The sequence below is a fragment of the Aulonocara stuartgranti genome, assembly GCF_965226115.1.
Source record: "Aulonocara stuartgranti genome assembly, chromosome: 22".
In the NCBI taxonomy this organism is placed as follows: Eukaryota; Metazoa; Chordata; class Actinopteri; order Cichliformes; family Cichlidae; genus Aulonocara; species Aulonocara stuartgranti.
This window is the reverse complement of record NC_138957.1, coordinates 35958556-35975540: the sequence shown is the minus strand read 5'-3', so window position 1 is coordinate 35975540 and position 16985 is coordinate 35958556. Positions and strand designations below refer to the sequence as shown.

The 16985-nt window shown below is 42.5% G+C and overlaps 1 protein-coding gene across 2 annotated transcripts in view; it reads right to left on the bottom strand.

Moving 5' to 3' along the window:
• col14a1b (collagen, type XIV, alpha 1b) overlaps window positions 1-16985 on the bottom strand; it is a 175906-nt gene that overhangs the window by 59378 nt on the left and 99543 nt on the right. For both annotated transcript variants that reach the window (XM_082520442.1, XM_082520443.1), the window contains exons 21-23: window positions 16677-16806; window positions 8842-8964; window positions 7712-7861 (exon numbers count right to left, since the gene is read on the bottom strand). In XM_082520442.1, coding sequence (XP_082376568.1) covers window positions 7712-7861; window positions 8842-8964; window positions 16677-16806 — 403 coding nt within the window. The remainder of the gene's footprint in view (window positions 1-7711; window positions 7862-8841; window positions 8965-16676; window positions 16807-16985) is intronic.

Below are 16985 nucleotides of genomic sequence, written 5' to 3'. Positions count from 1 at the left end.
AAGGGGATCTGGAAGAGTCGAGGAGCCTGGGAAGAAGGAGGTCTCTGGCGAGGACCTGACGGTCGACCAGTGTTGACAGCCAACTTGGCAAAACAGAAGATTGCCGAAGCGCACGGCCTTGGACATGTAGGTGTCGCCCAGATGGGGAGACATCTGTGCCATTGGTGGCATCCCTTTTTGAAGGATATGATCAAGGAAAAGGCTAGGACGTGTCTGATCTGTGGGAGGCACAATCCGAAGCCAGTGATTAAACCAGAGGCAGGTAAGTTCCCCATTCCAGAAAGACCAGGTGAAGAGATTGTCATTGACTTCACTGACATGATTGATCCAGGTCCAGGAGGAGTTCGATATCTACTGGTAAGTGTAGATGCTTTGACGGGTTGGCCTGAGGCATGGCCTACCAAGAGGGAGGATGCAAAAAGTGTGATTAAGTGTTTAATCAATCATTACATCCCCCGGCATGGTTTCCCTAAGCGGATTAGGTCCGACAATGGGACTCATTTCAAAAACAAAGATTTGGCAGAGGTAGAACAGAAGCTGGGGTTACAACATAGATTTGGCACAGTATATCACCCCCAGTCGCAGGGAAAGGTAGAAAGAATGAATCTAAACCTGAAGAATAAAATTGCTAAGATTTCAGCTCACACGGGGCTAAATTGGGTAGCAGCCCTGCCAGTTGCATTGATGATAATAAGATGTTGTGTTAATCAATCCACAGGTTTCACACCATATGAGCTGTTGACTGGACGACAGTTTCCAGGTCCTTGGACAACAGTTCCGGCGGAAGAAAGTGTAAAAAGTAATAGAAAACATATTGAATGTTGGAAAGAATTAAAAGCTCTTGTGTCTAGTTTCACACAACAGGTTGGAGAAGGGGTGAAAGCAGAGGACAGGTCCATCCCCGATGCCAAGGCGGTGTGGCTGAAGGTCATTAAGCGAAAGTGGAGAGACCCGAGGTGGACCGGACCTTTCGAAGTAACTGCCCGAACCACCAGTGCTGTCCGTCTAAAGGGGAAAGGGGAGACCTGGTTCCATTGGTCTCAGTGTGCAGTCGCGGACGAGAGCTTGCTGGAGCTAGCTTCCACCCAATCGACGCAGGGGGGAACATAGAGCCAGAATAATACTCGTTCCACCTGTGCCACGGTCCTCCTCAGTAGTCTAACCTGAGTGAGGCGAAGAAAGAAGAGGAGCGTCACGCGCCAAGGAGGAATCCATTACAGGCTCTTAAATAGGCTAGGGCTCTAGTCTAAAGTATTTGATAGTTTGAAGGAATCGTAATAGTTTTGTATGTTACTTGCATATTTTTATACTCATAACCTTATACTCTTTTTGTAACTTTATCTTTTTAGTATAAAGTAAAAGTAAACGAGCCTGGGAACAGTCATCATGAAATTGTGGGAAAATTGGAAAATAACGGGGGTGTTGGGGTTAATAAGTGTTATAACGTGTTTCTTTGTTTTTTGGCAGACAGGTGAATTGCCCAGACACAGAGGTCTATCTGCTCCTGAGCCCGAACCGATCAAATCGTCGAAAAAAGTCAAGCGTGCGGTTGGTTCAGGTGGGGATGATGGGTGTCTCAAAGCCAGTGGCGGAGTCGAGTTTGGGTATGTTAATGGATCTACAACAGCGTTCACATTCGATTTGTGTGAGGTAATTAAATGCTCGGGTGACGGGAATAGTTGGAGAACATATAATGTGTGGGTTTGTTATCATCCAATGATGTGTTACCCTAAGTCGGTGTGGGGCCCATCATGGGATAGTGACATCTACACCTATGTAACGGATCAGTGGTGTTCTTGGCAGGATGTGGTCGCGTGGACAGGGGTAGGATGGCAGCCAACGGTGCCACCGGCCCTTGAAGGAATAGCTATTCAGAGAGATTATTCTGTTACAAATAACCCTATTACTCTTTCCCTAGGACCATGGAGTGAACTCCCTGAACCTGGGTTTGATGGAGGTGCGTTTTATTTAGTAGTAGGGGTAGATAAAGTAGGGACAGATCCATTCGGGTTAATTCGGGTGAATTTATTTAATCCCAGGTCTAAACCGCTGGGAAATGACTCAGCACTGAATCTTACGGTGCAAACAGATCCCGTAGAGACAGTTACTTACAAGGATCCAGAAGAAAAATGGTTTGTTGCCACTGATTATACTAGGTTAAAACCTCAGGAGTTGATAGAGCGTGCCACAGGTTTTGGAGATAGGAATCTTTGGTTAGATTGGGTGGCTCAAAATGCTAAGGAGCAGAAAGTGGTTGATTGTGTTGCTTGTGCTACCGCTCGACCACATTTGTTTACTGAACCCGCTCCTCTGTATCCAGAGGATGAGTGGGGATATAATTGCATGTTGAGATTAACTAGAGAGGCGGTGGACACAGGTAACTGCACCACTTTGTCAGGTTTGTATCCGCCAATTGATAAACGCACACAACCAGGTTCATTCACACCAAAACGAGATAATTATACATGTTTTGAGTTTTCTACAGACAGAGTGAGATTTAGGCTAGGAAGGATTAATCCAAGCTGGTGCCAGAGGACAATCACAGGTAGGACTACCAATGATGTAAGTGACCCAAGCACAATTATAGGCACCTGGGCGAGAGGTGGGCTATATTATTATTGTGGGGAGTATACCCTTTTGGTGCAGGTTCCCTTGGGGAGTGTGGGAACGTGTGCTCTGGTGCGCCTAGCTGCACCTTTGATGCTCATAGGCAGTAGGCTAGAGACAATTCCACAGCAAGGTGCGGATGTGTCTACAGCCAGACGGAGGAGAGCCACAGGAGCTATCCACAAGTATGATCCAAGACGGGACTCGCCAACCTGGATAGACTCAATAGGAGTTCCCCGAGGAGTTCCAGATGAGTATAAGTTAGTTGATCAGATAGCGGCCGGGTTTGAAAGTGTGTTTCTGTGGGTGACTCCAAATAAAAATGTTGATCGCATTAATTATGTTCATTATAATGTGTTGAGACTCTCTAATCTCACCAGGGACGCGGTGGAAGGTCTTGCAGAACAATTAGGTCCGACGTCGTTAATGGGAATCCAAAATCGCATGGCGCTGGACATGTTATTGGCCGAGAAGGGAGGCGTGTGCGCGATGTTCGGAGATTTTTGTTGCACCTTTATTCCCAACAATACAGCTCCGGACGGAACAGTCACGCGGGCGCTGGAAAATTTGAAAACGTTATCTAGAACCATGCATGAGCAATCAGGCGTGAACTCAAGGCTGGGAGATTGGTTCACATCTGTTTTTGGGCAATATAAGGGATTGTTTATGTCTGCCATGTTTTCTCTTCTAGTTTTTCTAGGTTTGTTGCTGATCGGGTGTTGTCTCATTCCTCTGGTGAGGCAGGTGTTGGGTAATCTGGTGAGCAGGGCCATAGCTTCTGGTTCAGCTGGGTCAGCTGGTCCGGAACATATGATGCCGTTGCGAGAAGCCGCCTGGACGGAGGAGTGACACAATATCTCTAAATGTTGGCCTTTTTTCAAAAGGCCAAAGAGGAGGAGTGTGATCAGGAGATATTTTATTTTGTATTCTCACAATCAGTTATCATTGATTAATCATTTACCATTGTTGAATCTGTTGACAGTATAATCTTTTAATTACATCTGTGTTAGTTTGAGCAAATATTAATGCACACTGACTGTTTATATAACGTTGTTGCACGTTAGAGCAGAGCAGTCACACCATACAGACCCACTAGTCCTGTTGGGCCCTGGCAGGCCTGCGTGGAGTTCTGCACGTACGCTGGCCTCTACTTACATGCACGCACTTATGTAACACACGCACGTTCACCTACACACTTAGTAATAATAGGAGGGTCATCTGAGGACAGTTTTTCTGATAAATACACTTTCACAAAATGCACAATGTAATACACACTTGTTTTTCTCTTAAGAGTAGCAGTTGATGTCTATATAAGGGAAAACTTTGGGATAGGCGGGGAATTGTTATCATTTGAGATCATTTCCAGTAAAGATCCAACTGTGATGTCATAAAGGCAATATAAGGAGACTGATGCTTCAGTTGACGAGAGGATTCGATTGCAAATTGTCTTTTCCCACACTAAGTGCACAAAGTGTGTAATAAAGATCACTATTTTTGACACCTACTTCGACTTGGGCTTGCTTTCTTCTCTTCCCTAACTCGAACGAACCTTAACAAGTGCCACAGGTAATATGAAAGTGGTTTGTTATTTGTGTCAAGTTCATTTACTTCAAAGCTAAAACAAACCAGTTACTCTTGTGTTTCTTTAGTAGTTGTTTAAGTTAAAAATAATAATGATCGTCTGACACATCCAGTCAGTGCCGATCATAGCTTTTGCAATATTTGGTTCTTTTCAATTCAGTAATATTTATACAGTCGCCTCAAGGGGCTATTTATTGTATGGTAGACCCTAGAATAATACATACAATCACATGACCCCCTGTGAGCAAGCACTTTGGCCACAGTGGGAAGGAAAAACTCCCTTTTAACCTCCGGCAGAACCAGGCTCAGGGAGGGGCGGGGCCACGTGCTGAGTTTTTCAGCTCAATTATAAAATTAAATAACCGGCTCATGAAATCCCCTTAAACATCAATACTGACAAATATGGCATTTACATGTGCATTTATTTATACAATAATTAGGTTCTCCTTATAATACCACCTGTTAAACTGGGACTAGTCACCACAGTGGTGGAATACACTCTACATCAGGTACGCCTTGCTACCATTAACCAGGGCGGGAAACATTTCTCAGGGATTTCGGTCCAAGCTGACATCATAGGATTGTTGCGGCACATCCATGATGAGGATCTTCCATTACACTACATCCCAAAAGTGCTCTGTTGAATTGAAATCTGGTGACTGTAGAGGCCATTTGAGTGCAGTGAAGATGGTAGACTGTGGTCATAGAGGTGTAGTGTTTAAACGATTCCCCACACCCTTAGACCACCATGAGGAACAACCTGCACAAGGCAGGCGGATCCATGCTTTCATGTTTGTGTCAGATTCTGATTGTACTATTTGAATGTTGTAATAGAAATGTGCGTGTGGCACGCAGTGTTGTTTGCTGCTGCCCACCTGCTTCAAGGTTCAATGTGTTGTGTATTTGGAGATGCTCTTCTGCATATGTTGCAACACTGGTTTAAGTTACTGTCGCCTTCATTTCAGCTCAAGCACTCACTCCTCTGACCTCTGAAAACCCCGGAGATGGTTACGGGAAGGACAGTTCCAGCCAATCAGCAGCCTCTGAAATACTCAGACCAACTCATGAGGCACCAACTAGAACGAAATGTTCAGAGTCACTTAAATGTCATTCCTTCCTCATTCTGACGCTCAGTTTGAACAGCAGGTCATCTCTCCATCACGTCATCCCTAACTGCACCATCAATGTGATTGGCTGCGTGGACGTTTGCATTAACAAGCAGCTGAGTGGCGTGTTAATGTTCATGGCTTTTATGGTCGCAATTACACTACCAGCTGCCAAAATGCACGTGCTGCAGTGCATGCACTTCTCAGCACATTCACAAGTCATTTAAAATGAAGATTGCAGATAAAATAATAATAATAAAGCAAGTCGCACATGAATATCCCTCCTTCTGCAGCTCCACAGAGAATATCACACTTTATAAAGGTAAAGCAGAATTAGGTAAGAGGAAGATGCAGTGCTCTTCCTCATTAAAGCATATAGGATATAACATTCAAACAGTTAACATGTTTTTGAAAGGACTGATGAAATCAGTGCATTACAACCAGTGTTGGTCAAGTTACTTGAAAAAAGTAATCAGTAACTAATTACTGATTAATTCCCCAAAAAAGTAATCCCATTACTTTACTGATTATTTATTTCCAAAAGTAATTAATTACTTAGTTACTTAGTTACTTAGTTATTTTTTAAAAGCACGATTTACAACCTGAGTAGCTGATAAAGTGATAGATCTTTCAGCACAATTCTACTTTTCCTGCATAATCATCATACAAAATGTAATCAAATGGAAAAGTCTCTTTTTAAAACTTGTTTTATCAGTTTTAATCTTTTAACTTTATGCATCAAGCAAAACATTTAATTATCTGCAACATTCTCTGACTGGAAGAAATTAGTTTAACATTTAAACCTATTTTCTGCACATTCCAGCTCATAAAATAAAATATTTTTGTGTTTACACTCAGTCTTTCAAATAGATGCAAGTAAAACACAGCAGAAAATAAATAAAGTCAAAGACTCAGCGGTCCTGTTGCTCTATTTTCACCTGTAAAGCAGGAGTGGGGTAGGCGGAGGTTTACCCTGGTGCAGGTGTGCCGCGGTCAGTGGAAGAATCCGCGAGTTTCTCTGTGAGTTTCCCATTACGTCGTAGCTACTCGGTGCTTGTTGGAAGTTTAGGGTTTTTTTCGCTGTAAAAAGAAGTTTTCTTCCCACGCACAGCGGACACTAATGTTTTTGTCACTTTTTATGGAATCAAACTCAAAATAAGGTCAGTACTTCCACGCTTTAAACGCTGCACGCTCATACTCTCTCCTGCACTCGATATATGATCCATTGTTGATCTGCACACAGCTGTTGTCACCAACGTCGCACTCGCTTACGTCACTGTCATGAGACATTCTCGCAAAAAAATCACGGTTTTAGTAACGCAGTAACGCAGCGTTCCTACGGGAAAGTAACGGTAATCTAAATACCGTTTTTGCAATAGTAATCCCTTACTTTACTCGTTACTTGAAAAAAGTAATCGGATTACAGTAACACGTTACTGCCCATCTCTGATTACAACTAACAAAAAACCAAATTTGCACTCAAAACAGGTGCAGGTATAAATATTTCAATGAAAACACAAACCCCGTCTGTTAATACGAGGCTCCTCTTACTTTACATCTAAAGAGTAAAACACTATAAATCCATAACAGAGTAAAAAGAGACGGATTTTGGATGCTACGAGGCAACAGCTGAAGAATCCTTCATCCTACTCCTCTTTTAATCATGGTTATAGTTACAGTGAAGACAAACATAATAAAATTTTAAAGACAATATCCTGTAATTAGATTGCGACTGCTGCTAAGAGCATCGCACGGGTATCTAGGAATCAACCTCTGAAGTGTCTGACTGCCTGTTGTAATTGAAATGAAATAAACTAAGAGGCTGCAGCTGTTCTTAATTAAAGCTGGTGGAGTTTAGGAAGGTCAGCAAAAAATGAATCTTTAAAAAGGTTGAAAGCAACATTCAAGACGAAATACAACAAGCAGAGATTTGTTTGGGGCAATGAAATAAAGCTGCAGGTAAAAACATTATATATACAATCTGCAGGTGTAGTTTTATTAGATGGAGATGAAATCAGATTTGAAGTAAATAAAAAGTGTTGCTTTGTTTTTCAGAACAATTGTTTTTTTGCAAAATATCGTGATATTAAAAATGGAGACATACTCCATTACAAAAAGAGATTACACTGTAAACTGTTGGAAGGATCCATGAACAGTTTCCAGTGACTGAAATATTGGTTTGAAAAATTAAATTAGAAAAGTTGTACGACTGCTGAAGAGCATCGGTTTAAACTGAGGAAACACTTAATGAGCTTAACTGGAGGCCACAAAGCTCTCTAATGTTATTTGCTGCTTTGAACAGGGCCCGAGTTATGTTGTTACAGTAATAACTTCCAGAGACGCTCTTAAACAGCACATTTGTATCTAATTCAGTGTGACCGGGACTATAGAATTAAAGGAATGAATGATGAACTTACAGGTCTTGGCCCTTCCTGTCAGGGCTTCGCTGGATCCGGTCGAGTAGGAGGCGATGACCTTGACGCTGTACTCGGTACCGCTCAGCAGGTTAACGATCAGCATGGTGTTCACATCCTCCCCCACAAAGGTTTCCAGGGCTTGTCCAGGGGCTGCAGGGTGCGGCGGGATAATGGAGGAGACACGTCAAGGATGAGTAGACGGTCAGTGAAGCAGAAGGAGAACAAAGGAGCACCTTCAGAGGTCATCATTAGCTTCAGCTGCAGCATAAAATATCAGTTTTCCTCTCACATTCCTCTATACTGTTAAAACTGACAGCTGTGAGAAGTGCAGCAGGTCCGGGATATTTTCATTTGTTCCTAACATAATCCTATTTTGACAAAACCCAACAAAAAAGAGATGAGAACCAGGTAACAGCTGAATAAAGCTCAGGTATTTTACTCCACCTGAGATCAGTCCCGCAGACTGCTGAGTTTAAATCTCAGCTTTACAACAGAAAAATATGCTAACAGCCTTCTATAAAAAACGTTTGGGTCTCTTCTCTGAATGCAAAGACTGTGCGTGAGGGTGAAACTTTAAATTGTTCCGAGCCTTACACTGGGTTAGTGGTGCGGCTCAGATGCTAGCAGCTGCAGTTAGCTGTCTGCCTTCACTTTCACTCATCTGTCACTGAACTCGGTTTCTCGACCACGTTGTGGTTTTGGAGCTATTTAAAGGATTTTACTGCAAACATATTCGGTACACTGTGTGGGTAATTGTACTAAAAACCAGTCCGAGTCCTCCAGCGTTGGTGAGGAAGTAAGACCAACATCCTTTTTTGATCCTTCCTCTGAGGTAAAGTTTGGCATTTTAAGTGTCAGTGACAATTTCAAATGTGCACTTCAGCACTGGATTACATTTTTATCCCTGGTGGTTTGTTACAGTAAGAAACTCCTTCAGCATGCCTGCCCCCATCCATCAGCATTTCTGTCTTTTAGTTTTTATCCACATATTTATGAAATTGACAAAATTATAGAATTATGGTTTGCAAACATTTCTTAAAACTGTCTGGACTCGATGGGACTTAAACTGTAATATTTGAAATGAGCTAAAAGAGAGATTAGGGAGAAATAATTGGTATTGTTTAAATTACCAGTTAGAGGCTGGTAGATGACCCTGTAGCCCATTGTGGGCGACGGTGGAACATCCCAGCTGATCTTGAAGCGATTGTACCATTCCTCTGAGACACGCAGGTTCCTGGGAGCTAAGAGAGGAACTGAGAAGCAGAGAGGGACGAGAAAAGACAGATTATATGTATGCAAAGTGTTAACAAATATTAACCCTTTAAAGCCGGTCAGAGCAGCACGCTCCGTTTTGCGTAACTATTTTTAAATCCCGGTAGCTCTGCAACCACGTGAGCTAGCGCAATAATTTTTTTTGCATATGAAACCGGAGGAGTTGTACTTGCATCTTATGCCATCAGCTTGTCCTCGGTCACGGTTTCCTTCCACATAAAGCTTTGCAAAAACTACATAAAAAGCACTTGCAGCAACAAAAACATAATATTACAGAAACAGCTTTGCCGATCCGATCAGCTGTTTGTAACACTTCCTACGTCCATCAGCGCGAACTATCGCATGTCTGCCATGACCTGCCCGAAACCGGAAGTGACGTCATTTTGCGGAAATGTAGTTTTTTACCATCAGCGCCTCATGAGCCTATACTGGTGTTTTTAAAAGTTATATTTGACTTTGTGACTTCCTGTGTCGTTTCTGGGATGCTGAGGACTCGTATTGCACTGCTGGAAATAGTTTATTTTGATGCACATGCTGCTTTTTTTTGCAAATTTGCATGATAATATTTATTTTCGTTTTTCCTGCAGTGTACAAAAATTGGTGTATTTCAAAAATAAAACTATGAAGACACTTAAAATAAATTTCCTGTGGTGGGAAACTATTTTGTGCAACTTTTTTGTATTTACAGTTTTGAGGGATAAGCCTCTTAAATTTCTCTAACTACAAATATATGTTAAAAAAACAAAAACGATTTTCAAATTTTTTTGTAGTTTATTGTACTTTTTTGCAATTTATGTAATTACTATGCACTTAATGCATGCATATTATTAAAATATAATGGTCGTATTGATGTATATCAACTTGAAATGCTCCCAAAAATGGCTCCACAGCATGTGAAAATATAATATAAGCTCTGGCGGACTTGGTTTTAATGGTAGGTCTTAAAGGGTTAAGGAACAAATATCGATATAAGCAAATATTTGGGCATTTTATGTGTGAGTGTCTGGAGTCAAAACAGGGAAAAAACTATAAAAGCAGAGTGAGAGAGAAAGATGGTGAAGCAGAAAAATCATTAACAAAGAGAACAGAGAAAAAACATGAAAGGGAAAGAAGAGAAGTCGGCTGTATACCAACAAACTGAAGCCACAGTTTAAATCGAAATAAGATAAATCCAGCAGAAGCAAAAGTACTGAATATATTCCTCAGTACAGAATGATTAGAATGAGCTTTAATAATGAGACAGGAAGTACAGAGAGGAACTGCAAGGGCAGACGCCGAGTTGGCAAAAGGAAGATAATGACGAGTCAAAAAAGGCCTAAAAGTTTGATAACGCCTAATAAAATTTCAACTGTCGGCACAGCAGAAAAGTAAAGTCTCCCCACTGTTACAGAGTGTACAGTCGAATTAACCTGCCAGAGTGATATTAAAACCAGAGGACTTATCACTGGCTCGACAGCTGGGACACGTCCTTTGAAATGGCCGAATGGAATAATACGAATCTTAAAATAAAGTGCTTTCTTTGAGGAACGTGTGCTTTTCGAGCCGTCTGTACATTCACATACATTTATGACCTCCGTGCAGCCTCCTCTGCTCTCCCACAGCCGTGATAGATTCCAGATCGCCGTGGTTAATGGGAAGCTGTGAGACTTTTCAGGTGGAAATCCCAGAGTGAATCTGCTGGCTGTTGAGTTGCACATTTGAAATGCTAAAAACCTCCCATCACTCTCCCTGAGCTGCAGCCGTCTCACCATTACTGCAACTGAACCCTCCAAATTATGCCGGCTCTTCTGCCTCATTTTCCCTCTTCACCTTCCCGGCCGTTCACCATTAAAAAGCTAATCATGCTCTCTGCAAGAAAGCCGTACTCCCCCCACACCGCCGGTATCTGCTGCACCCTCATATGTTCAAATCCCTCTGTTATACCCGCCTCTTCGGTCGTATTATCTATTTTCACTGTGCCCTTCCTGGTCCTGAGAAAATTACCATCATCCTCTGAACTCCGTCTGCATTTCCTCCCACTATGTCTTCGCCCTTCAGGCCTGAGGGTAATGAGAATCTGGAGATTTAATGAAACTTTCAGAGTAAAAAAATGCTTTTTTGGGTGCTGAGGAGCTAAGGTACTAATTCTGCATGCAGACGTCGTACTGGTTCCTCCATTGTACTCTGTGCATCTATCATCTAACAGTTGTTGAGATGACATCAAGTCCCCAAGCTGCTGCCCACTTTTTTAGTTCCTGTGGGAAATTAAAGCATTTTTACACAGCAGAGCATTAAGTCTTCCAAGACAACAGCCAACAATTTAATTGAGCAGCAAAATGTTATTCTTGAGTCTCAGTTAGAAAACGAGGAAAATGATCTAATTACAAACCCAATTCTGAAAAAACTGTGGAAAAGTCAGCAAAAGCAGAATGCAATCGTGTATAAATCTCATAAATCTATATTTGATTCACCCTCCAACACAGAACTCAGAGATCAACAATATTTTTAAATATTAGATCAGTTTTAATCGGATGACAGCAGAAAATCTCAAAAACAGCTGAGAGACGGAGAGAGTAAAGAAACTGTTTTTGGAATCTGAAGGAATCTCTGTCTGCAGGAAACAGCAAAAATCAGTCTACGTGACTTTGGGGCTCCTTTACAAACTGGCATGATTCTGTCATGGAAACCACGGCATCACTGCAGGTTAAAGCTCGGTCACATGAAGAAGCTGTATGGAAACATGACCCAGAAACACCACCTCCTTCTTTTTGGACTGGGACAAAGTGGAAAGCTCTTTATTTCTGTTCTGAAGTTTGCATGTTTGATGGCAAAGGAACGCATGGATGTCTATGGAAGTGGCAGCTTGAACATCTGGCGTGCTCGGGTTTCAGAGCAACATCCAGGGGAGACTTTGCATTTCTCAGCAAGCCAATGCCCAACTGAAACATTTGGAGCATCAAACAAAAACTTTTATGAACACAACTCTAAAATGTTGAAGAACTAGAATTTTCTATCAGCCAACAACGGGACAACATTCCTCTCCAGTCCAGAAACGTCTCTCCTCGGTTCCCAGACGTTTCCAGGCTGTCACACGGGGATAAACCTGACTCTGTCCCATTTTTCAAAGTAAATCGAAATATTAAAGCACTAAAAACATCTATTTTTGCTTGAGTGTTGTTATTTTTTCAAATTTAAATGCATGTTTACTTGAACTACCCAGATGTTTACAGATGGCTCCTAACAGCGTCACGAGCCACTGACTTAATCTTTTTGAGGAGAGACAAACTCTGTGATGCAGACTGTGGGCTGCAGCGTTCTGGAGAAACCACTCGTCCACGGTGCTACAGGAGTAACTGTCTGCTTCTTTTTCTCCAACAGCCACACGAGCCAACAGGAAGGGTAACAAGCACCGAGGGGCCAGCACTGGTTCAAAATGAAGCACCTTTTGAAGGTGTCATCTTTAAAAGCGTGGTTCCAGAGGTGTGGACTCGAGTCACATGACTTGGTCCCACCTCTGCGTGGTTCTATCTGACTGGTCATCAACTGTTGACTAAATGATGTTACAGAAAAAGAGAATCATGCTGGAATTACCAACTTTACTCGTCACCTGACAAACACACTGTTGTCTGGCTGTGTTTGAAATCAGCTAAGTTGCTGTGGGAGGCTCAGTCAGTGCAGGCATCCTGCACCAGCGTTGATGTTTAACAGGCTGCGAATGCTTAGACCGCCGCATCGCCGCCACAGTAAACACGTCCGCTTCTCTGTGATGTCAGCAGCTTCTGACAAAACAACACTGTGTGATGTTCTGTTAATGAGAAGACCTGAAACCACCTCGTTTGAAAAGATAAGCAGGACTCTTCTAGTCTGAAGGTATTTTTCCAAATAAAATGAACTGCAGACTGTGATTCTGCTGCTTTACAATCTTTGCTTTTTAGTACTTCTTACAGATTCGAAGCTGCTTCAAAATCCAAATCGCACAAATTAAAACACCCTGCTGTCTCTTAAATTCATTCCTCATTCATTCCTCGTCACAACATATTCCACACCGAGGCTATGAAAGTCAATTATCTTCTAATTCTCGGTCTTAAATCTCTTTGCCATCAAGTTGGTAGTGACTTTTCTATCACATTATATTTGTTTCCCCGCCGCCCTCTCTGTATTACCCCCCACGTCTCTCTCTGATTGGCCCATCCTTCAGTGGATCAAACGCAGCTTAATCTGCCTCTTCTGCCACATTATCTATCTTCAGTTTGGGGCTAAAAACCCAATCATCCTCTCTGCATTCCCTGTCATGCCTCCCTCGGCGTTCGCCCCATCCCTCATAGGTTCAAATCCCAAGATTACACGGGCGCCGTTTGTCACATCATCTATCTCCACCTTAAAAAACGCAATCATCCCCCCTCCTCTCTCTCTGCAATCCCCGTCATTCTTCCCCAGGTGATCGTCTCATCCCTCACTACCTAACAGGAGCCATTCATCATCAGCGGGTGTCGCAGGCTCGTCGCTTAAAAAGCGGAGAACGTCGTTAGCGTCTGCTAATGTGTGTAACGCGTCGCACGGGGGAGACATGATGGGACGGAGCGGAAAGATGAACGACTTAAATTTAGAGTTTCCTCCACGCTAAAAGTGGAGTGTTTGTTCTGTAATGCACTTGGCGGCAGAGAAAATCATTAGCCTCTGCTGCACTCGCAGCGGCGCTCTGTCATATTTAACAAAAGAGGAAAAGATGCTTCCCGCATATTTCTGTCTTCAGCTCCACAGTAAAGCAAATGGATGCTGAGCACTGAGCGGCCGCCGTCTCTTTTCCTTCCTGGGAAACTGTCTCAGGTGTAATGAGCTGCAGAGATCTCCGGGGTTGGGTTAGGGAGAAAGTACGTCTTCCTATTTTTCATCTAAATACTTGTTAATGAAGGCAAAGTTGCAACGAAAAGCAAAACTGGAAGCGCACACCTAATTTCAAATAAAGGTTCGGCTCCAGTATTTTGAATCTAGCACTGACAGAGACTTTTCTATCTTGTTACATATTTCATCAAATCAATCAACGTTTTATCTTGTGCAGTGATTTAAACTTTACAATATAATTGGACCCTCTCTTTGCCCGTGTTGGCAGGAAGAAAAACGCCCCCTCAATCATTCAGCTTCCGGCAACATTTTCTTGAGCATCCTGAACAAGATGAATGGCGAACACTTTGCTGCTCGGCTTAAATTGTTGTGTTTGTTTCACAGTAATGAGACTTTAAGAAAGCGACAGCCGCTGTGGGCAGAAATGCATCTCTCATCCTCAACTCACCCACAACAGATTCTCCCTCTCAGGAGGCACAAACACCCGAGACACCAGCACCTCGTTATGGGTCCCATTAGCAAACTTTTCCCAATCAGTGAAGTCGTTTCCACGTTTGATCCTGAAAATGCTCACTTTTTTGCACCCTTGTGGTTGTGAACATGACATTGACATTTCCACTATCTTTTAATTGCAAACCACAGCGCTGCTTTGTTCTGGCCTGTCTCCTGGTCCTCGCTGACCCTCAACACCTCCAGGATTGGAGGATTTTCTATCTCCCAGAATCTTTTTGGCCTTTCAGATCCAAACTTTGCTTCATGTACTTGGTTTGAATTATGCTGAACTGATTGTTTGTTAAAAGAGACGTATGATTATGATTTTATGAATACATATGGCTTTCTTCAATGAGTTATCTGTTGGCATAATTAAATCATTATATACTGAAACTTAGTGTAATATTATAACATGCTGAGATGGACAGCAGATGTACAGGACAACACATTTTCTGTCCTTCTTTGTTTTCTGTGTGATTTATACCACTGAGCCGTTTATTTTTTAAAGCCTGGCCATTGTTGAAGTGTGCAACAGCTTTGCTGGCCCGCAGTGAAAAGCCTTCTGTGTTATTAAACTGGAGAGTCGGGACCGAGCTAAATGGAGACTGGAGCACGAGGTCAACATTCACCACACTGGAGATCCAGGAGCCACCAGGAGCAGCAACAGCACGACTTGAAGGAAGCAACATAATCCTGAGAGCTGTTCATACATCAAAGACGGCATCGTACCCCAACTACTGACTATTCTTCAAATGATGTATCTTTATCCAAACCATGATACATGTAAACATAACCAACCAAAAGAAAGAGAAACTAAAAATGAAACCAGGTCCTAAAACAACAACAACAAAACGTGATGGCACAGTGAGGACAGACGGTCTTCTGCAGAGCTCATCTTTTTAATCTGTGGTGGCAAAGAAACTTTAAAGTCAGGATGACACAGGCTAGTCGAACACGTGCTTTGTTGCCTTTACTCTGGATTCACTTTAGCTTCACATATTTAATCATTTAATATTCGAAGCATATCCTGCCACTGTCATACTCACAACATAACATCCACAGATTTTGAGGGCATTTCTCTGTTAGTTTTCGCTTGAGATGTTTCCACTTTTCAAAGAGGACAAAAAGGAATAATAACGATAAATAAACAGAGGGTGAAAGAGGAATCCTGAAAACTGCCACTGAATGTAGAAATCAACCTCTATCAGATCAACAGGGAAGAGATCATCGTGGAAAACAAGCACCTTCACCTTTCTTCATCCCGTTCTTGCCTTTGTTCACTTTCATCCTTCTTCCTGTCTGCTCTGTCATGACAAGATTTTCCCGGCACAAATCCAATAATACTTTAGTCTGTCTACAGCAGCAGGACTGTGCCGGAGATCAGAGCGCAAAGATGCCAGCGAGTGTCGGAGGGTCACAAGTGTGGCACTCTGATCCACAGCAGCTTCTCAGCTCTACTTTCAAACCCCAGCCGAGGCTATTTGTCCAACTATAACAAACTACTCCTACAGTCAGCTGGGAGGACAACATGAAGTTTCTCCTCCATGTGTTTCTTCTTTTTCTACACTATGCCAGTATTTTTAGACACAAGAAGCTGAACAAATGTGAGTACAACTGGCTTAGAAGATCAGATATGATACAAATAACTTGCTGAATGAATAAATAAGCATAAAAAAGAAAGAATAAAATGGTAAATGGACTGGTTCTAATAATAACAACAATAATAATGATGATACAGCTCTTTTTGACTGAACACTCAAAGAGCTAAATGATATTAAGAGGTTCCACAATGTTCTGTCCCTTCTAGGTTACATATTTGCTTTCCAGTGTGGTTATTCTTCACGTCTGACCACTTGCTGCTGTCCTTCAAAAGTCTGTGTCTCAAACTGACAGTCAAATCACAACAGCAGTCACCACACGGTGCTTCATATTGTACAGCAAAGACCCCACAACAGTGCAGAGAAAACCCCAACAATCAAACAATTCCCTATGAGCAAGCACTTGGTGACAGTGGGAAGGAAGAAACCTGATCAGAGCCAGGCTGAGGGGAGGAGCATGTGCTGGGATTTGTTCTCCAGACTCAAACGTTAGAGCAGGACTTCCTGTAAACCAAACCATCCATCCTGTAAACAGCGTAGAGATGCAGAGATGCATCAAAAAAAGTCTTTCTTCTTGTATCGCTGTTTCCTGGTCTAATTTGTATGCTTGTGTTAGACAGCAGATAAGTTGGTGTCAAGTGGAACTCCAGCTCTGCTCTGAGGTCCTGATCACAGGTTAATGATAAAACACGATACTGCAGACGACTTAAAAAGAGCAGAGAGTGAAGAAAAGAAAGTGAAAGAAACAAAAGTCAAGCGAACTCAGCATCAATATGACTCACGCGTCCGTCCCGTCGCGGCGGCTGCCGGTCCGTCTCCCTCGGGGTAAACAGGAGTGATGGAGACTTTGTACTCTGTGTCTGACAGCAGAGGCTGCAGAACCAGGCTGTTCTGACCAGTGGGCACTGTTCTCTGTAAGCACAGAAAGACCAGTCAGGACAGTTTTGAAAGACAAGCAAAGCCGTTAATGTTTGACTTTAACATTTAGACATTTCCCCATCCTCAGTCTCTCTGCACTGATGTGACATTTCACCTCCCAAAGTTCAGCTGCCAGTCAAACAGAGAAACTGCACTCTGACGTTTTCTTGTTT